Here is a 22,078-nt window from a genome sequence, read left to right as displayed (position 1 = left end):
TCCTTGCATGCTACCATGGTATAAGAGTTTTAAAAGTCCGTGCTAGGCAGAGGCAGCCCTTTCTGCCCCTTTCTGTTCTCAGTTTATTAGAAAATGGCCTGAAATTCCAGCATGACGGCAAGCTGGATCCTCCGTGGAATGTGCAAACCATGCCTGCATCTGCCCATTACCCTAACTCAGTGTCTCTGGGCATTTCTGCAGTTGTTCTGAAGGCTTGGCGTGTTTATCTCCCACAGGCAGCTGAGCCGCCTCCCGTTTCATGAACAGAGCAGTGGAATGCAGTGGAAGAGACCCAGGCCTCCGGCCACCCAGATTAGAGAGTTTTGTGCTGAGGTCCCTATATGGCTGTGTTAGACTGACGACAGGCTCAAGTCTGTCTTTGTTCCTTGTTTGGGAAGCAAGTGGGAGGAGAGCAGGCCAAGGGGCTATATAACCCTTCAGCGTTCAGCTTCCCTGAACACCACCCAGTGTGGAGAAGCCCAGCCAAGCACTGTCAGGGTAAGTGGCGCCAGCCCAGGGATATGACTTATAGATTCCAGTGGCTCTTTTAATTACCCAGAATAACAAGACATCATCTGCAGGGATTTGGCTGGGTTCATGCACTGATATTTCTGAATGAAGATTGTTCTACTAAAATGATTGTAGCTTTTGGCTTCAATGATCTAACATTAAAGACAAGGCTAATATGTAGTTTGGTATGATGGAAGGGGTGGAGAAGAATATGAAAATTTTATTAATGCATGTCACTTACAAAATGTTCATACTAAACAAGCAGCCCAGATCTTGCAGCACAACACAGGTATGCAGGTTAGCTGTGTGCAGTAAGTTATACATTTATTTGTATTTAGGCACTGGAAACTCTGAGATTTGTTTTTGGTTCTGATTTGGTGTAGGGATTTTTTTCACTGGGCTGTATTTTTGGTGCAGCTAAGGTGTCTGGAAGTGGATTTCGGAAGTGAACAGAGAATAGTTGCCTAGTCTTTGCGCCTGAATTTGTGTATTCACTTCTGGGTTTCCCTGGCTCTAACTGGTAGTGTCTTCTGTTGGAAATGTATATCTCTTTTTTGTTGGAAATGTGTATGTGTGACCTTACATGTTCGGATCTGCATCATTGGTCATTTGCAGCAGAGCACAGCAGGTGACCAACTGAATTTTTCTCTGGAAAGAAAGAGGGAGGGAGCAGAGTCTGCATCTGACAGCTGTGTGTGCCTCCCGGCGGGATATCTGGTTTGCATCTCTCTCAGCTTAAAGCTTCCCTCAGCCTGGTGAGGCAAGTGTGACTGTGGAGCCAGCCCTGCCACCCCAGGCTGAGCTTCGCTGCAAATCAAGGCTTGGCAGCTTCAGCTCAGACTGGAGTTTTCATGCCGAGATTTTCCTAGCATTTTGTGATTCATGACTAAATATGGTTTGCGTTTCAAGACGAATGAGCTGGGAACTGTAATCTTCTTTCCCCTCCCATCAACGACTCATTTTTGGCACAAGATGAACTCTAGTCAGTTGGAGCAAACCCCCTGACCTGGGTGCAGTTCCAAAACCAGACACTCAAGCGTGTTTTACCTAATTAGGAAATGCTTTGCTCCAAACCGAGCTGCTCATTCAGGTTAGAGAAGAGTTCCAAACCACTGAGCGGACTCTTTCCAGGGACACAGTGACTTCTTCAATGACAGTGCTCCTTTTGGACATTATAACATTCTTCCTGGATTTTCTTTTTCTTTTCTTTTTTTTTTTTTCTTTTGGCCAAGTAAAAAAAATTTGCTGAATTTTGAGATTTATTTTTCTGCATTCTTGCTGATGCTGAGAGTCAGCCTACTTTTTCTGAGTATAGTCAACCCCTCCTCCCAAGCCATCACTGCCCAACAAAACAGTTATTAAAAATATCCCGGCATTCATGGTCACCATACCTTCCCATTTTCAGAGACCATCCTAATTTGAAATGTTTTGTCCTCTTTTCAGCCCTTACTTTTGGTTTGGAAAGTGCACTCAGCACATCCATAGAGCGCCTGCTTATCCCCTGGGGCTGGCTGCTTCTGACAGATACCCCAGGCTCTTAAGCTTCTTCCCTTTTGTCTCCTTTACAGTTCTCGCCTCTTTTCTAAAGCTTCTTAATCTGCTATGGGGGAAGTCAAATCACAGGAATGTCAAACATAATTCAGCATCTGGAAAGGGAAAAGAAGGGTGGGAAAGGAAAGGGCAAGCCATTCCTAAGTCCCATTTCCATTCTTGCAAGTGGAATCCACATGTTGATTATTTGTATTCTAAGCCTGGAGCAGTGTGGAAAGAAAGCAAAGGTTAGAAACAAAGAGATCTGGATAATGAAAATAATCACACAGTGATAGTAATAATAATATGATAAAATTAGTATTTACTGAAAACTTAGAGCATCTCTGCTGCTATAAATTATTTTAAATACTTTAAAAATCCAATCTCCATAAGAACTCCATGAGGTATGTCTCGATATCATTACTGTTTTATAGCAAGGAAATTGTGGTTTAGAGATGTTAAATAACTAAAATCACACAGCATCTAAGTGTTGGAGCCTGGACTCAAATCCAGGCAGTCTGTCACTGTGATCTGAAATCTTCGTTGTCCTAAATGTATCAGTTCAAGGTTCTTGGACAAGTAATTTAAACCAAACCTTAAGGCTTGGTTTCCCTGTCAGTTGAATACAATATTACACGCCTTGACTTTAAAATATGTCATCTCAATTGCAGTTTTATGTTCTTTGCAAAGAATTATTTTACATGAAGCACTGCTAAGGAAGTTTTAGGCCTTTGGCAAGACGCAGGTTTGATTTTGTGGGAATGTTTTGGCAGAACTCCAACTCTGTAATAGCTATTTTATTTCCCTACTTCTCAGACGTATCCTTAAAGAACTGCCTTTTTTATATATGAATTTGGAGGTGCAATCAGTTCACCCATTTAAAAGAAGAAATTTTCTCAATTTGAAATCCTAATTGAGATCTCAGTGCCAGGCAGAAAACTCTGGGTGTCCTTCTCTTAACGGAACATTTCAACCTAATTGTGATTAGAAAACTGGAAGAGAGCTTGAACTGGAAACCAAGGGTGGCTAAAGGGTACCTGATGTCTGGTTGGAGCTCTGCCTCTAATGCCCTGTGTGCCCTTGAGCAATCAATTCCTGATTTCCTTATTTGTGAAAATGAGAGCATTGGATGAAAATGTCCTCTAAAATGCCTTCAATTTCTCAAATTTATAAGTTGATATGCTGCTGCAGCCCTTCTAATTTTACAAAAGGATCCAAGTATAAAGTGGGTTATTTAAAATTTTGTTTTATTACCAAAGAAATACACATTCAATATAGAAAATTTTAAAAATATGACAGAACCAAGGGAAGATAATTAAAAACACCTACGAAACCCACCACTTCATCACAACCCCAGTCAACATCTTGCTAAATATGATTAATCTTTTTGCAATGCATAAAAAATACATTTTTAATGAGATGTACAATGTTACTTTTTCTAACCGATGACTTACATAAGAACTACCTTTTGCTTATCCTCTTACTCTACCTTTTTAATGGCAGTAAAGTATTCTACCATATGATATATAATCCATCAGGCTCACCCTCACTTGTTGAACTTTTAGTTTAACAGTGACTTTTATTAATGGTGGATAATTGCAGCCCCTAAAATTTAAAGCACCTTCTCCGAAAATTTTATTTCAAAGCTTCTCTGAGGGTAAAGTAAAAGTCCTTATGATTCAAAAAGCTTTCTCCATTAAACACTTGACATTTTAACATTTTTAAATTTTTACATGCTGCCTCTCCCTCAAAAATCTAGCTGTTTGAAAAAATTTCAAAAAGGTAAAGCATATCTAGAAAAATGTATATTTGGGTTGATACAGACAGGACAATCGAGATGCTTGTTTAACGTAAGGTAAGCAACTACCTGCAAAGATCTGGTCTCAGAGTCTGGAGTTCCCATCTGTGCTCTGCAGTTTATTTATTCATTCACTGGCTCGGTCCACCTTTAAAGTGCTCACGAGAACACATGAGATGCCGGTCACTACATAAAGTTGTATAAACACAGAAGTCAGTTTTGGAAGTCAGAGTTTCACCTTACTGAAACCTTACAGTCTAACTAAAGTACTTCCAGATAAGTGCTGTATTAGATAAGGGTGACGGGAGAGCACTAGGAGAACAGAGGAGGGCCCCCAAACCCAGCCTTGGAGGTGGGAGTTGTCAGGTAAGTGCCACAAATGCCCAATTACAGCTGAGGTTGCTTCCTCCCTGTTTTCAATAGAATCCTGTGAAGCAGCTCCAGCTATGTGTGAAGAAGAGGACAGCACTGCCTTGGTGTGTGACAATGGCTCTGGGCTCTGTAAGGCCGGCTTTGCTGGGGACGATGCTCCCAGGGCTGTTTTCCCATCCATTGTGGGACGTCCCAGACATCAGGTGAGGAAAATTATGATTGGAACATAACAGGGCACAGAGCAGGTTCCTCTGTGCCCATGTTTATCCACAGATTGTCTATCTCTTTCTGCCCAGAAGTTATGTATCCTTGTTAAAAATATACCTCTCATGATTAAGGTCCAGGAGTAAATGCCAATTTCACATACAACGTAGACAGATTATCTGATGGGTGTCTATCAGATACAAAATCTGCCCCTTTTTCATGTGTCCTTTTTGTCTAAATATAGTCATCATCATCATCAAAATCATTTCTTCACCATCAGAAATGCTTATACATTATCCTGATGCATACCAAAGCTACTGTTTGGAAAGAAACTACAATAAAAGTCCAGGTCACTTAACCATACAGAGTTGATGTTAGATGGATACCAAATGCAATTTTACATAATATTAGCTGTCAACAAAATATATTTGGACAGCCACATGGTAATTCTACATATTATGTGTAAACAAAGCATTGGTGGCATCACATGGTAAAAACTCAGTAATTTCATCTCAGAAAATCTCCTTCACATCAGAAATGTATTTTGTGCATTGGGGCTATCTGATTGATGTTTATGCCTCTCTGCTTGGGATATACTCATGAGAATAAATAATAGAAACCTCTCCCAATGAATGCAGTCTGTCTGAATTCGTTGATCTTTATGCAGTGGAGATATTCTGCACAAGTTGCTCTTTTAAGGGTCCCTAGTAGCCACGGCTGTTTTGTAGTTCTGAAATAGTCACTCCAGTGCAATTTAAAATCTAGTAAGTTTTTAAGAGCTTCACCATAATGATTTTTAAAAAAATGCAGCTGACTAATTTAGGCAAATGTCTTCACAGTTGATTGGTATGAACTTATCCATTAGAAATCAAGCCTCAAGTGGTTGTAGATGCAATGCTTTTGCTTATAATAGTTAGAAAATAATACTCATATTCTTTTGGGTAGGTGATGACTTTAAAAGTACAGTTTAAAGGATTTATAAGACACAAAATGCAATTTAACAAATATGTAAAACTTTAATCCTTCTCTCAACAAATAATTATTGAGTGCCACAAATATGCCATGCAATTTGCTATAGTGATGGACAAGACAGACATGATCTCTGCCCTAAAAAAGCTCATCAAGGAACATAGGAGATAAAAATACAAAGTAAAGTTGACTTTCCCCCAACATCTCCTTTTATTTGAAGGCAATTCTGGTCTTTTTCCAATCAACTACAGAATGTTGCTTAAGAGCATAGTGGCAATGAGACTCAATATGTTTATTGTTGCTGATAATCAGAAGAGAAACTTTCCATCTCAATGATTTAACCTTTTGTGGCTTGACTGTAATTAATTCACAAGTTCTAGAAGATGCTGACTCATAATGTGTTGAACCTTTTTAGGGGGTGATGGTGGGAATGGGACAAAAAGACAGCTACGTGGGTGACGAAGCACAGAGCAAAAGAGGAATCTTGACCCTGAAGTACCCGATAGAACACGGCATCATTACCAACTGGGACGACATGGAAAAGGTATGGGAGGTTTGCTGCAGCTTGGGCCCTCAGGATACATAATCCCTGTGTTACCTGATACAGAACACCACGCTACTGCTGGGGAAATAACTGGCTCACATTGTTCAACTTTACTTTTACTTGTTAATGTTCATTGTGGGTTATTACCCATTGAAAAAAAATTCCTGAAATGTCTCTTTAAAAAAAATTCCCTTGCCAGGCACAGTTGCTCATACCTGTAATCCCAATACTTTGGGAAGCCAAGGTGGGAGGATCGCTTAGCCCAGGAGTTTGAGACCAGGCTGGGTAACATAGTGAGATCCTATCTCTACAAAAAATAAATGAAATTAGCCAGGCATGGTGGCACACACCTCAGTCCAAGCTACTTGAGAGATTGAGGTGGGAGGATCACTTGAGCCTGGGAGATGGAGGCTGCAGTGGGCCAAGATCCTACTCCAGCCTAGGTGAGGGAGTGAGACTCTATCTCAAAAAAAAGAAGAAAAAAATCCTGCAGGGCACAGTGACTCACACCTGTAATCCCAACACTTTGGATCACTTGAAGCCAGGAGTTCGAGACCAGCCTGGGCAACATAGCAAAACCCTGTCTCTACTAAGAAGAAAAAAAAAATGTTTAATTAACAGTGTGTGGTAGCATGCAACTGTAGCCCCAGCTACTCAGGAGGCTGAGGTGGTAGGATCATTCAGGCCCAGGAGATCGAAGCTGCAGTGAGTTGATCATACCACTGCACTCCAGCCTGGGCAACAGAGCAAGACTCTGTCTCTAAAGAAAAGGAAAAACAATGTCCTTGCCTATTAGGGTTTATTAACTAATTAGTGGATGACAGTTCTGTAGATGAGAAGAGTAGCCCTTTGCCACTGCAGGGAATTAATCATCTGTTGCTCATGTCAACTCGGTTGCCCTCCTAGGACAAGCAGTGCATGAGCAGCAGCTCAGAGAATAACGCTCCTTTCTTTCTCATCAGGGGCTGTATGGCTATCCCTCTCAGTGCAATACAGCTAAAGAGGGCTTGAAATGCTTGAAATGCTGGACCTTAAACAGCCCATTCTTGAAAGGTGTTCATTAACTCACTCTAAACATCTAAATTAAAAATGTTTTTGTTTTCACTATAGTAAACAGGACTGTAACATTGCAGATTTGTTACATTTCTGAATGTCTCACCACACACCGAAGCACAATAGCCACTGAAAAACGCTATATGACAAATATTTTAAAAATTATTTCTCTGTGTTGTATTACATGAGGCCTTATCTCCCAGACACTTATAGAAGAGCTAATGAGAAGAAGAGCTAAATTCTAAGATTTTGATGTTTGCTCATTAAACATTACAGACACCAGTGATCAGAGAAAAAACAGAAGAAATAATGAGAAAGTGACATACAAATTTTAAATGCAGCAAGATATATCAGAATCACAACATCTGGCCTTTTATTTATCTATCAGCTCATTACTACTACTACTATTACTACTACTACTACACACACACAATTTGTCACTTAAAAAAAAATACACAATGTTGTCAGAATTTATCAGCAGTAATGCTCCAAGCTCCATCTTTCTGCAAAAATTTCCTATCAGTAGGTTTGCTTAATTGAGGATTCTAGATTTGGTAAGATTGCAGTTTGCACAGAGAAAAAGATATCAATATCAACAGGAAAATATTATTTTAGAATTTCTCCATGGAGCTGACAACATCTTAGAATGTATCCTCCTAGAGAGAGACTATAAGAACAAAAAACTTCCCTTAGTTCTAAAATTTAAATTCAAAGTATCTTCTGGTGGGGGTGAAGAGAAAGCGAGAGAGAAGGAGAAGGGTTGCTTGTTGAGACTGGCAGGATTTTTTGAGCAGTCTGCTGCTTTCAATCCACTAAAGAAACAAAACTTTGAGAAGTTTCATTTCCTTTCCATCAACCACAAATCCAAAACAAAAGAAAGTGGAATAAGATAGTCTTGAAAGCTAATTTTGCTTTAGCTAATTTATAAGCTTTCATCAGCAGTTCTTGTTTTGCTCTGTTTTGATTTTGGGTGAATCTCATATTCATGGCTCTGGTGGAGAATTTTCAAGCTTTTAAAGATTAATCAATTTAGTCCTTTTTGCAATGGTTTGTTCTTTTCGGCATCTAGGAATTAAAGAAAGTGCTCAACCATAAAGCAAATGTAGTTATGTCCAAAGTACCTTCACATAGACACACTATACGTAGGTGTGGGCCTTTTGGAAACAGCTGAAGGCCAAAAGTCTCACTGTGAGTGAAAGATCCAGAGTGTGCTGATAGAGGAAGCTTTTCTCATCCCTCGAGAGCAAAAAGGGTGATGGAGGCAAGAGTCAGGGAGCCCTGTTCTCTTCTTCATATAACATTGCAAAGGGCAACTTCTCTAGAAGCATTAAAAGTGTCAATTAGGTTTCCAAGTAAGCGTCATTTATTCATATACACATTCATTTGTCTTTTTATTTACAAAATTAAATCATTTTCCCATGAACATTAAAATGGAAAGAGAGAACAAAGAAAATAGAGTTGAATGATAATAACATTGATTCTGGGCCAGACACTGGGCTGAACAATAACTCAAGGGTTACCTTATTCATTTGCACAAAGACCCAATGAGGTACACACTAATTATTTTCATCTCCCTATTACCAATCATGAGACTGATGCTGAGAAGGGTTAAAAACTTGCCTAAACTCACACAACCAAGAAGTGTCCGAGCTGGGCTTTGAACCCAAGGTTTGATCAAGGGTTGTGCCCTTAACCAGTATACCATCCTGCCTCACAGATCTGGGTTAGGGATTCTGCTCAGTCACTTACTAGATGTGAATCATTTGGGAAAGTACTCACACACTTTGACCTTCAGTCTCTGCATCTATAAAACCATGGACACATGATGAGTATTTGTAGCATTTCCTTTGGTCTTGGTGTCAAGTAGCTTCTGGTCCCTTTTTGGGAAATGCAGGGCTTCATGACAGCACATCATTGTGTTTCTTCTCTGTCCCCCAACTCACTAGATCTGGCACCACTCTTTCTACAACGAGCTTCGTGTTGCCCCTGAAGAGCATCCCACCCTGCTCACGGAGGCGCCCCTGAACCCCAAGGCCAATCGGGAAAAAATGACCCAGGTAAGTATGCTACCCCAGCACACAACACTTTGGGGTCTGGGGAAAGTTCTGTTAGAAGGAGGCTATGCAGGACAGCAGAGAGAAGGCCAGAGCTAGGAGTCCACCAACAGACTGATAACCTTCAATGAACTCAGGGATCCCAAAGGACAGGAACAGCTTGATGGTACTTGCATCCTTCCTGCAGGGACCAGCCCTTTGCCTCCAAAAGCAATAGGAAATTTAAGAGATTTCATTGAGAAGAGGCCACGTTTAAGTTAAAATGTCTAAGGAGAAGTCACTTCAAAATGCAGCATCACATACATTAGGAATTTGGGTTCGAGAGTCAGACATATCTAGGTTTGAAAACTGGATCTGCCACTTATCAGTTATGTAACCTTAAAGAATTCAGTTAATTTCTCAGAGCCTTAGTTTCCTTGTCTATAAGTTGGAAGTAATATTAATACTATTATTTTTCAAAAAGATTGATGTGAACATTAACAACAAGATGAAACGACAGATGTATATCATGGTTCCTAATAAACATCCAACAAATAATAGTTATTATTGTCATTATTATTACTTGTTTGAAGCTAAAGACCTTATGATAGAATCCCATCCAGTCCACCAGACAGAGGAGTTTTCTAGTTTGGATGAGCTATTAAATAACAACATTATGGTCAGGTACTAGGCTCAGCATTTTACATTCATTGTCTCTTTAAGTTCTAGCAATGTGAAGCAGGAACAATGATTATATTGTTTATATAAATGAAGAAATTGAGGCTCAGATACATTAAATGATTCTCCCAGGGTCACATAGCCAGAACTGGCAGAGCCTGGGATTGATCCATGATCTTCCAGCATTGGAGAATCATAAATGTAAATAACTGCAAGGCCTTTTCCTCAGAAGAGCTCCTGGTGCTTGCACCAACCCACTAGCACTTATTCTCCACAGGGAAACATCTGTAGGCCTGAAAATCACTGCATGTCGCAAGAGATGTTGCTTCTGATGAATTATTGTTCCTGTCAATGGTGTGAAGGCAAAAAAAAAAAAAAAAGGTTGGAAATTATGGCTCGCTAGTGAATGATGTCAGACAGTTTGGTTAATAGAGTAGGAAGGGTCTTACAGAGGGAGAAATGAAGACCCACAGACATCTCCTGATGCACAAACTTCTCACAAGTGACCTGGAAGGGCTTGGTTCTAATCTTGTCCCTGGACTGCACCAACTGGGACACTGACATTCTATGTGGTCCTCTATTACCCATGGGCAGGTCCTGTCTTCCAGGAATCAGGGCCTCTCCCACTGCAGCCAGAATGGCCTCAGATTCTAGGGTTAGCATTGACCCAGCAACTACATAAAAAGGTGGAATCGATTAAATGGAACCTCAGGCAAATCACAGAAATGGGGCTAATCCTAGCCAGCCTGAGCTTCAGATTTAAAAGTTTTCTTTCTTTATACCAGAGAAATCAAAACCTGAATGTTGTCTTCTCTTTTTCTTCTGGCTTTGACATAGTTAATAAGCCCTAGACTGTCTGCACTGGAAAAACTGGAGATCTCATTTAGTCCAAACTCCTCCTCTGTTTATAGTTAAGAGACCTGGAATGAAGCCACTAGTAGTCAACTATTAGTTTGGTGACTATTAGTCAAAGCCAAGACCACAGACAGAAGCTAGACTTTCCTTTCCCCTGGCCAAGCCTTGTGTGCACACTGCTTCTTCCCCTCCCCACCCTGTCAGGCCACTGATGTCATGGCTCCCCATTCACACCTTCATTTCTCCTCTTTATGTGACCAGGGCTGTTCTGATCCTCCTTACTTTGGCCTCCTCTGCCCAGAACAGGTCAGGCCCCTCTACATCCATCAACCAGGTGTGCTCTCCTGACCATTCTTTGTCAGATGGGCACCTTCACTAACAGCTCTTTGGATTGCTTTGCAGATTATGTTTGAGACTTTCAATGTTCCAGCCATGTATGTGGCTATCCAGGCGGTGCTATCCCTCTACGCCTCTGGACGCACAACCGGTAGGTGACTGGGAGGGGCAGGAAGTTGGTCGGAGCGCACCACCAGAGATGGGACTGAATGGTCATTAACACGTGGGGGTGATGGACTGGGGCTGAGTTAGAATGGACACGGCTGAACCCAGCCCTAAAACACCTTCTCATGTTCAAAATAAGCCCTCGACCTCATATTTCTAGCAGAACTTTTTTCTACTGTTTTCCTCTTCCTGTTCTTCCCTTTTTTTCATCTTCCCCAAGCCCTGTCCCACCTCACCTCTCCTATCACATGCCCTCTTTTCTCTTCTTAAATAAGAAGCTCAGAAATTCCCTCTCCCCAAGGCTTCCCTCTACTTGGCCAGCAAGTAACCACATGCCAGCTGCCATGGTCACTTCTATCATGCCCAACTGTCTCCCAGGCATCGTGCTGGACTCTGGAGATGGTGTCACCCACAATGTCCCCATCTATGAAGGTTATGCCTTGCCCCATGCCATCATGCGTCTGGATCTGGCTGGCCGAGATCTCACTGACTACCTCATGAAGATCCTGACTGAGCGTGGCTATTCCTTCGTTACTACCGGTGAGGCCTGTGGGAGATAAGGGGCAGAGGGGATCAGTGTGTTGCTCAGCAACTTCCAGGACAATCCTCACTATCCAAGGAGATGATGGGATGAAGATTTGCAAATGGCAAGGCCTGGCTCTAATGCACAGAGCAAAGCACATCTTTCTTTGCTATGTGAAGTTGCAAAATGATTACACTATTTCCTTGAGGAGAACAGTTATAGACACCCAGTGTTATGCATTAGTCAGTGTTGCATACTTGATCTTTTTTAAATCCCCTCCATTAGCAAATAGAAGAAGATTGTGCAGAGACTGAAGATGGCACGGTGTGGTGATTGGCAGGAGACATTGTGATAGGACTTGAGTCCCAACTCTGCTACTCAGTAGCTCTGTGAGCTTGAACAAGTTAACCAACCACAGTCTCTTTATTTGTAAAATGCAGATAATAATAGATCCTGTATCACATGATTGTTAGGAGTATTAAATGGAAGAATGCATGTGGAATACTTGACATAGAGTAAGTATTCAATAATTGTTAGCTATTACCAGTGATACGTGTTAATAGCTAACACAGTGACACATATGTATTCAGATTCTAAGCCGGTGCACCCAGTCCTCCCTCACAAGAGGAAAGTGTCAGCATTGCCAGAAACATGGTATGTCCTCAGTGCTGGTGGCTCCAGCTACCTGCCCTCCCCTTAGCAATTTGGTATTGTCCACACATTTAGGTTTCTGAATGTGCCTGTGGCTTACTTTATGCTCCAAATTTGAGGCTTGAAACTTGAACCCTGCCACTGTTAAAGTCTCCACTTGCAATATGAAGTTGAATAATTGCATTCCTCCTCTGCTCCCTACAAAGAATCTCAAGATGCCTCAAAAAGGTTCCTAGAGCCTCAGATAGAATTAATAGCCTGTAACTTGAGAGAGCAGAAGTCTGAAAGGTCTCTGCCTGCCCACCTCTTCCATATCTCGTACAGGATGCACTGCTGAAAACCTCCGGACTAGGCCTGGTCCTGAGACAGCACCACCTCTTTCCTGGAGGGTGAGAAATGTGCCAAAGGGTTGAGCTGCTATTTACTGGCCCAAGCAACATGATCTCAGACTTTTAGAAAATTCTGGGGCCCCTGCGGAGCTGATTCAGCCTAAGACTTCCTGGTTAACTGAAAATACAATATAACAAACTTTCTGTTATAAAATAATTATAATAGAGAATAGTTATCCTGCAAAAAAAAAAAAAAAAGTTATGGTAAAAAAGGATCCCCTACTGTGAGCCTTTCTCTAGCTAGCTCATTTTATTCTTGTTATACATTTCCCAGACAACGCATACTGAGGGCCTACTATGCATGAGACAGTGTGCTAGGAACAGAGGTGATTCCCTGGTGGCCCTACTACGTCATTGTCATCATGGATTTTGGATTGAAGAATATTGAACTGACACATTTTTTGAAGGCGTATATCTTGAGGGAGAGACTGAAGTAGGGTAGGTAGATCTTTACCACCTGTGCAGACCCTAATGTTTGCCACAATGTTTGTATCTGGTTGACAGCTGAGCGTGAGATTGTCCGGGACATCAAGGAGAAACTGTGTTATGTAGCTCTGGACTTTGAAAATGAGATGGCCACTGCCGCATCCTCCTCCTCCCTTGAGAAGAGTTACGAGCTGCCTGATGGGCAAGTGATCACCATCGGAAATGAACGCTTCCGCTGCCCAGAGACCCTGTTCCAGCCATCCTTCATCGGTAGGCAACAAACGCCCTTTTCCTGGGAAGGGGAGTCATTGTCTTCTCCCGTATCAAGCCAGCCTCCAGAACATGGAGACAAGTGACGGTTGCCCCAAGACCAAAAGCATTTCTAAACCAGAAAAAGGGAAAGTGCCACATATTCAAGGTGAGAAGACATAATGAGGCCAGGAAAGAGGTTTTCTTTCGAAGAAAACAATATATACGTTGCAGTTAAGCCCAAAGCATTCTTGGTGTATGATGAAAGAATTAAATAATGCCTATGCTTTGGAGACAGTGGAAAGGGTAGGGAGAGTGTGCTGAATGCTGAGAATTTGGGAATGCTGGGGGAGAGAAAAATAGAAGAGCACTCAAAGTGAGTCTGTTCCTACATCCACATTGTCTTGGAGAGACAGGTTTGTATAGTTGTTTACATAGGCAGGCTCTGAGAGGGATGAGCCTGGGTTTCAGTCTTAGTTGTCTTGATCTTGGGAAAGTCACAACCTTCCCAATTTGTCTCCTCATATATAAAGTGGAGACTGTAATATTACTTATGTCCTAGAATGGCTGTGAGAATTACATGAGATAGATAAAGAACATTTAGCCCACTGCCTGGCAAAAGCAAGCATTCAATAATTATCAGATATCACTAGTAATTAATAATCAGGTAGTGCTATTGTTAACGTTATCATTACATCACAGCACCGCAGAAGATGAAGGGGCACCTAGAGATTTTTTTCAAAACACCTGCATCAGAAATTAACAAAAGTCCAGACCCGCCCCCCAAAAAAATTTTAGCAAGATTGGAAAAAATGATCCTTTGTCTGAACAGGATAGAAAATTTTCCTGATAATCCAGCCCCATTAGCTTTGGGGGCTGGGGTAGATGCAAGGTAGCTGTCAAATGGAGACCTGGGAGAGCTCTGAAGAGTGGCTGCAACATTGGCTCAGCATGGAAGCTTTACAGGGAATCGGAAGGCTTCACCCCTGATTTAAACCACATGGAGTGAGTAGTGAGTCTGTTAAAAAAAATCAGTGATACCTGTTGTAGCCTGTGCCTCAGGATGCTGCAGCAGGCCTTCCTCATCAGAAGGGAGTCAGGAAGACATAGAGCGTAACAAGACCCTTTAGCCTCTCAGACAGGTGGTTCCTAGATTATTATGTCATCCCAGCCTCAGTCCACTGCAAGATCATCCAGATGCTCAAGTTTGGTCTTCCACGTCTAGCCTGGGTTTTACTCTCCACCTAAGGACCATGGCCTGTGTCTCTTTTCCAGGGATGGAGTCTGCAGGCATCCATGAAACCACCTACAACAGCATCATGAAGTGTGATATTGACATCAGGAAGGACCTCTACGCTAACAATGTCCTATCAGGAGGCACCACTATGTACCCTGGCATTGCCGACCGAATGCAGAAGGAGATCACGGCCCTAGCGCCCAGCACCATGAAGATCAAGGTACTGTTCAGTGACAGACTCAGTGGCAATGATGCCAGCAGTGTCAGCCCTATAACCACAGACTAGAACTCTTCAGAGACTGTATTTTGGTGACACGCAATTGTGGGTTTTAGGGGTAGGTAGTGGACACAAATCCCATATTTTACAGGATGTAAGTCAATCCAGTTCATAAGAAAAATTGAGTGACTTTATACAAAATTTGATCTCTGTTTATCCTTATCAGCTACTTTCAGCAGCTGCAATCAAGATCAGCAGAGCTCCCCACATGTTCATATCTCTTTAAAATATGCATTTTGTTTACTCGACACAAAAAAATAATGCATCGTGCATGTAACACATTTTAAAAAAATACAGATGACCTAGACTTATTTCTGAAGAACTTTAAACACTGTAGATTCAGGAGCGTTATACTCTTCTTCCATTACTAACCTCAATCCCGTGGCCAGGAATTCGAATTTTATCTTCATTCCTCTGTCTAGCACATCTTTTGATACAGGCGCTCAGAAGCACTGAATGACTCCAGGATGACCAAGCTCAGTCCCTGAGCCACCCAGGACCCCTGTATGTGGTGTGAATGTTGAGCCCTAGTGAAGGGAACTCAGGGATTAAATGGAGATAATTCTTTGGAGGCAAACTTAACCTGTGGCTGGTCACTTCTCAAAGGCTATTATCACTCTCTGAAGTAAGAAGGCCACACTTGGGACTTTCTGACTCATGTCACAGGAAGCAGAGGGGCAATTCTAGTGCAGTTCACACATGTGGGTATTTAAACAAATTCTCTCCTCTTTGCACTCCCTTCTGTTTTTTAGAAGGAGTATGCAGCTAACATTAGAGAGTGTGCTAGACTGAAACACGCACACTTTCTCTCTCCATGACAGGCTCTGACTAGTCCTGCCCTAAAACACTTCAGCGTGAGAGAAGAGAGACTGTTTTCCAACAGGGTTTGTGTTTCTTGGATGCCGTTCTGATCAGCTCTTACCTCCCTCTTATTTTCACAGCAGAGGGAGGAGAATGAAGCCAGCAGCTGGGCTCACTACAGAATTAATCTGGTTGAGGGTCGATAACAGAAAGAGGCTATTGCTAGAGTTGGGCAGTTCCTAGTTCTCTAAACTTAGTTTCTTGAATAGAAATGAATGTGAAACTCTGGGCCCCAATGTAGTGAGATAGTACAGAGCACCAGGAAAAACCTGGGACAATAAGATGATAACATTTGGTGAAAACGGAACTGGATGAGGGACCTATGGGAACTCCCATAGAATTTGCCATAGGCTGTTCTTGCATTGCTATAAAGAAATACCTGAGACTTGGGTAATTTGTAAAGAAAAGAGGTTTAATTGGCTCACAGTTCAGCAGGCTGTACAGGAAACATAGCTCTAGCATCAGCTTCTGGGACGGCCTCAGTCTCAGAAAGCTTCGAATCATGGTGGAAGGCAAAGCAGGGGCAGACACCTCACATGGCAAAAGCAGGGGTAACAGAGAGGACAGGGGTTGGGGGGAGGGTGCCACACACTTTGAAATGACCAGATCTCTCATGTGAACTCGGAAGAAGAGCTCACTTATCACCAAGGAGATAGCCTAAGCCATTCATAAGAGATCCACCCCTGTGATCCAAACACCTCCCACCAGACCCCACCTCCAACACTGGGGATTACATCCCAACATGAGATTCGGAGGAGACATCCAAACTATATTAAATTCTTTACAACTTTTCTGAAAATCTAAAATTATTTCAAAATAAAAAGGTTATTTTTAAAAACAAAACAAAACAAAAAACCACCTGGGAGAACCCAGGTTTGAATATTAGATCTGACACTGATATAACCAGTGTTACCTGGGTCAGTTACTTAAACTGTCTCAGCCTCTGTTTCCTCATATGTAATATGGGAGTAATTTAAGACTTATTCTTCAAGATATTTATGAGAATCAAATGAGATAATACATGTAAAATGCTTAGCATAGTGTCTGACATATAATTACGTGTTCAGTAAATATCAGTACTTTGTATTAAGAAGTACATGCTCAAGCAGAGCTCAGAAGATAAAGATTAAACTGGTTAACCAGTTTTCACTGTTCTCTGTGCCTAAACCATTCATTTATTTAAGAAACATGAGCATGCCTTGCATGTTAGGCCTATGCACTGGGAAAGGCCAAACAGTGCAGCTTAAGAGGCACCTATTGCAAGGGAATGTCCCCAGCAGGGGACCCTGAATCCCCCATTGTTAAACAGAGCATCTGGGTGAAAAGTGGTAGTTCGCTTCACCACATCGAAAAACATTTGTATAGTAAGTCCTAGCACAATTACAACTTCTCTTTTGAATAGCCTAGAGTTTCTACAGAAAGTGTTTCGTGTTGAATTCTGAGGCTGAGTTCATGGAAATCAGAGGCATTGCCAGGGTTCTTAAGTGGGGGCCATGGCTAGATTTGCAGCCAACTCTGTTTGCTCAATAGTGTGGTTGAGGAGTTACACATGAGAAAAACGAATGTGCTTACTGAAGAATTTCTAAACCCGTGGCTCCCTCTGGCGGTCCTGCCAAGAACATGACACAATTAGGACACAATTGGCATCTAACAGACAAGCCTGTGTCCCTGCTGAACAAGAAACTACGCCATGGTAGAACACCCAGGCTCTGTCCTATCGCACTAACGACTGCACTCATGATGACATTAATGACCCTTCTTTTTCATCTTGACTGACAGATCATTGCCCCTCCGGAGCGCAAATACTCTGTCTGGATCGGTGGCTCCATCCTGGCCTCTCTGTCCACCTTCCAGCAGATGTGGATCAGCAAACAGGAATACGATGAAGCCGGGCCTTCCATTGTCCACCGCAAATGCTTCTAAAACACTTTCCCGCTCCTCTCTGTCTCTAGCACACAACTGTGAATGTTCTGTGGAATTGTGCCTTCAGTTCTTTTCCAAGTCATTCCTAGCCAAAGTTCTGACTCGTTACCTATGTGTTTTTTAATAAATCTGAAATAGGCTACTGGTAACTTCTAGCGTTGGCCTCCGATCAATACCCGACCGAGATCACGTTAGGTTGACCTCACCCGTTACAGGATGGCTCCCTCTAGTGGTCCAGCTGAGCACATGACAATTAGGATGGATATGTTTCTCAAGCAAAGGGTAGAATCACATTACCTAAAGTGGGGAGCTGCATTTCGGTTCTGTAAAGAGGAATAATTTGAGAATACATTGGAGATTTTAAAAAATAACATGGACTACAGTGTATCAATGGGATAATCTACAGTACCTCATAACTTGCAAAGTGATTATATTACTTTACACTCATAACCCCAGTACTGGTAACCTGATGGGCGAAAACAATTACACATACACACACGTATATATATATATACACATACACACATATATATGTGTGTATATGTATATATATACACTATATATATTAGAGATAAGGTCTCACTCTGTCGCTGGAGTGCAATGGTGTAATCATAGCTCATTGCAGCCTTGAACTTCTCGGCTCAAGCAATTCTTTCCTCTTGGCCTCCCAAAATGCTGGAATTATAGGCATAAGCCACTGTGCCTATGTATCTTAAAAGTAATATCTTGTATATTAAAAATCACACACACATATACATTTCCCATATGTATACACATGTATGTGTGTGACTTTTAATATACAAGATATGACTTTTAATGCATACACTATGTATTAAACATATATATACACACACACATATATATGTACATATAGAAACAGGTCTGACTTCTATGTTCATTGAGGGAAACATGGATTTTTTAAAAAACATTGAGAAACACTGCCTTAAAATCTCACTACACATCTGGACCATCTGTTTCCCTTCTCCTGATCTCTGTCTTTGAAAAGGATACTATGGATATATTCATGCCAGAAGGAATGAGAGAGATAACAATACTTTCCAAGGACTATTAGCATCAATCATCTGGCGAAGGGTTTTACACATAGCATCTCTCAGCTGTTCTTCACAACTATCTAGGGAAGTATTACTATCAGCCCACTTTATAGATGAGGAGACAGAGATTGCTCTAGAAACGCAACTGGATAGGAGAGTTACCAACTTCAGCTGTTCCTTTGCCCATCTGGCCTGAGGCACAAGGATATAAAAAAATACCAACCCTGCCGTTTAGGGTCTTAGCCTCAGACCACTCCTTGCCCAGGCTGTTCACCACCCTCAGTTGCTCCCAAGCTGGGAGCTGCTTGCCCTCCAGTGCATACAGTGTGTGTCAGCAGCTACTGGTTGTCCTGAGGAGCGAAGGTGGCTCTGTCCGTGGCAGCACCTCACTGCAGAGACCTCCAGGCCCAGGACTGAGTGTCTGTTTGGTCCAGAAAACCCAAACTTCCCTAGTATTCTCTGGCCCTGTAACTTGCAGATAATTAGGGTTAATACTACAAATAATAAGAGCTAGGATGTACTGGTGCCCGCCATGACCACAGCCTGTATCAAGCTCTTTATATTAGGATCTTATTTTCTCCTACAACAGCCCTATTATTTTGGTCTGCCTTTAAAAAAAAATAGAGATGGGGTCTTGCCATGTTGCCCAGGCTGGTCTTGAACTCCTAGGCTCAAACAATCCCCCTGCTTTGGCCTCCTAAAGTGCTGGGATTACATGCATGAGGCACAGCACCTGAACATTACTGCCTTTTTACAGAAGAGTAACTGAGGCTAGCAGCAGCCCAATGTCATGCTGCTGGCAAAGATATCAGCTTGCTCCTTCTTGTGCTTGGTTTCCAACTTATATTTTTAGCCATTAGGCCAGCATCTCCCAAAGAATAGGCTATAGGGACCAACCTCATTGGAAGCTCATTTTAAATGGGTAGAGTCCTGGGTCACATCTAACACCCGCTGAGCTAGAATCTCTGGAGTTGAGGCTGGAAACTTGAACTTCAATCAGATTTCCCTGGTGATTCTTATGCACATCAAAATTTAAGAACTACTGGAATATGATCGAGGGAAATCTTTCAGCTGCAAATTCATGCTTCCCAGGCAAGGACACCTCATAGCCACTAGATTTAAACTTAAGGATTATTGTGCAGATACTTGCCACCAGATCACTTTCATAACTGAAGCAGAAATTGCCAACCATTGCTGTCATCTCTACAGGGTTTCCTTGGAGTAAAACTGGTCAGTTGCACTGCTGTACTTCATATTTACCACCAGGCAGCATGAGCGCTCTAGTAAAGAAACATTCTTGGAACAGCCTCTCAGACTGAAACAGCCATGCCCAGAGGCAAAAATCAGGCAAACCAGAAGCACCCACTGAATATGCATTAGTGAAATGGTCTGTCCTTGTGAGCCACTCAACTGCAGTGCCTAAGCACCCTCCTCCCAGTTATCCATCAGTAATTCCTCCCCTGATTCCACTAGATGCCCAGTGACTTAAGAGGCTGGGCTTTGCACAGGTGGCTGAGTCCCCTTCATGAGTGTCACACCAATCTCCAGAGGAGATAAAACCAGAAACATATAGGTTTGACAGCCTTCGGAATCCTCTTCTCTCCTCTAACAATAGCAAACCACACTCTCAAAGGAGAGGAACATCCTTCTATGACTACCAAGTTTTCCCATGACAGGCTTCTGCAACTCTGGAGGACAGCATGGGTTTCTAATGACATTAATTCACATCATGCAGCCATTACTGTGAGCAGATGTGTGGGAAGAGGCATTATTTACTTAAAAATAATCCTCTGTTGTCTCAGGAGGCCGAGGCGGGCAGATCACCTGAGATCAGGAGTTCAAGACCAGCCTGGCCAACACGGTGAAACCCCATCTCTACTAAAAATACATAATTAGCTGGCCGTGGAGGCATACACCTGTAATCCCAGCTACTCAGGAGTCTGAGGCAGGAGAATTGCTTGAAACCCGGAGGCAGGGGTTGCAGTGAGCCAAAAGCGTGCCATTGCACTCCAGTCTGGGCAAAAAGGAGTGGAACTCTGCCTCAAAATAATAATAATAATAATATTAATTATCCTCTGTTGTCAATGTGGTATCCTTTGTGCAGCTAGGAAATTCTCTTTAGAAGAATTTCTAACACAGAACATCTGACTGTAGTTAGGGAGGAGGCTGTCTGGACCAACATACACTTGCAGTCCAACCAGAAGCCATTGCTGTAGTTCAGCTTATTCAGAAAGAGATAGCGCCCCCAAAAAAAGAGAGAGAGAGAGAGAGAAAATGGGGCAGCCTGAGATAGGGTTCTTCCTTATCAGAGTATGAAGTAATGCTTATTCCTGGGAGATCAGAGTCAACTTAAGTAATGTCTGAAGAACACTATGAGCTAGGACAGACAGCAGTGTCAACGAAATAGAACTAGGCAAGGTTCTGCCCGGATGGAACCCTCAGCCGAGTGAGGAAGATGGGCATTAAATAAGTAGTTGGGCACATTGTAAGGGGTTCAAAAGAAGAACTATATGGGGTACTGGTCGAGTGAGGAAGATGGGCATTAAATAAGCACTTGGGCACGTTGTAAGGGGTTCAAAAGAAGAATTTTATGGGGTACTGGCTTTTGTAGCCATGGGCTCTAACTTGAGCCAGGGGCTCAGGAGAGGCTGCCTCTCTGAGAAGATAGTGCTTAAGCAGAGACTTAAAGAGTAAGAATTGAGTAGACCATAAAAAGGGCTGGGGGCTAGAGGGGGTTGAGGTTTGGGAAGAGGAAGTAGGACCTCCATGGGACATGTTCCCAGCAGAGTCCCAGAGATGTAAGAGTGCTGCACAGCTGGGAAAAAGGGAACCCCAAAGAACTGGACCACATACACAAGTGTGACCACGACTTCACTATGATTTTCCAAAGTAATATTCATAACATTTTTTCTATGAAAAAATCAGATACCAATTTCAAGCAATGGAGGCAATGTTGAATGAGAAGTATGGCATCTCTGGACCACCTGCTTTTCCTGAGCATTTCACCTTTCAGGTTAAATTAATCATCTTATATCTGGGAAATGAACATGCAAACTCATGGAGGCTGTAGTTCTTCCAGAATGTCCTCCTTAGAGCAATATCTAGCCCCTTCTGGGCTAAAGGGAATAAAAATGATTACTACTTGTCTGGGTTTGAAACAATGCTGTCCTCAAGGAAAACTGACGATGGAACAGGCTTCCGTATCATGAAGTTAATGACAGTTTTCCAGAGGCCTAAAACTCAGGGGTCCTTAAGAGATTTCCTGATCCTAGGAGAAAAGTATGTGGTACTGCAGACATACCACGTCAAAAGAACTACTCTTCTTAGTTCTTGCCTTCTGTTTCTTCCCCTCCACATTTAGTTTTGAGACTTAGTCCCCTATCCTTTCATTGAATCAATTATTTTTCCTCCTTTAAGACCTCTCTGCATATGCCACAACCTGA

At 42.2% G+C, this 22,078-nt stretch overlaps 2 protein-coding genes across 2 annotated transcripts in view; one reads left to right on the top strand and one right to left on the bottom strand.

The window, feature by feature from the left end:
• The first annotated feature begins 224 nt into the window (after nt 1-224).
• ACTA2 (actin alpha 2, smooth muscle) lies at nt 225-17,732 on the top strand. The gene is made up of 9 exons (XM_050805273.1): nt 225-498; nt 4,262-4,413; nt 5,799-5,927; nt 8,927-9,037; nt 10,949-11,033; nt 11,426-11,587; nt 13,115-13,306; nt 14,561-14,742; nt 17,440-17,732. The coding sequence occupies exons 2-9, from the start codon at nt 4,285-4,287 to the stop codon at nt 17,581-17,583; spliced, it is 1,134 nt and encodes a 377-aa protein (XP_050661230.1). The 5' UTR covers nt 225-498; nt 4,262-4,284; the 3' UTR covers nt 17,584-17,732.
• Nucleotides 9,133-22,078, bottom strand: part of STAMBPL1 (STAM binding protein like 1) — a 66,857-nt gene continuing 53,911 nt past the window's right edge. The window contains exon 11 of the mRNA XM_050805272.1: nt 9,133-10,036. Within this exon, the coding sequence (XP_050661229.1) occupies nt 10,028-10,036 (9 nt within the window). The 3' untranslated portion in view covers nt 9,133-10,027. The remainder of the gene's footprint in view (nt 10,037-22,078) is intronic.

The sequence above is a fragment of the Macaca thibetana genome, chromosome 9, assembly GCF_024542745.1.
Source record: "Macaca thibetana thibetana isolate TM-01 chromosome 9, ASM2454274v1, whole genome shotgun sequence".
Lineage (NCBI taxonomy): Eukaryota > Metazoa > Chordata > Mammalia > Primates > Cercopithecidae > Macaca > Macaca thibetana.
Note: the sequence above shows the minus strand (reverse complement) of the source record. Positions and strands in the feature narration are given on the sequence as shown.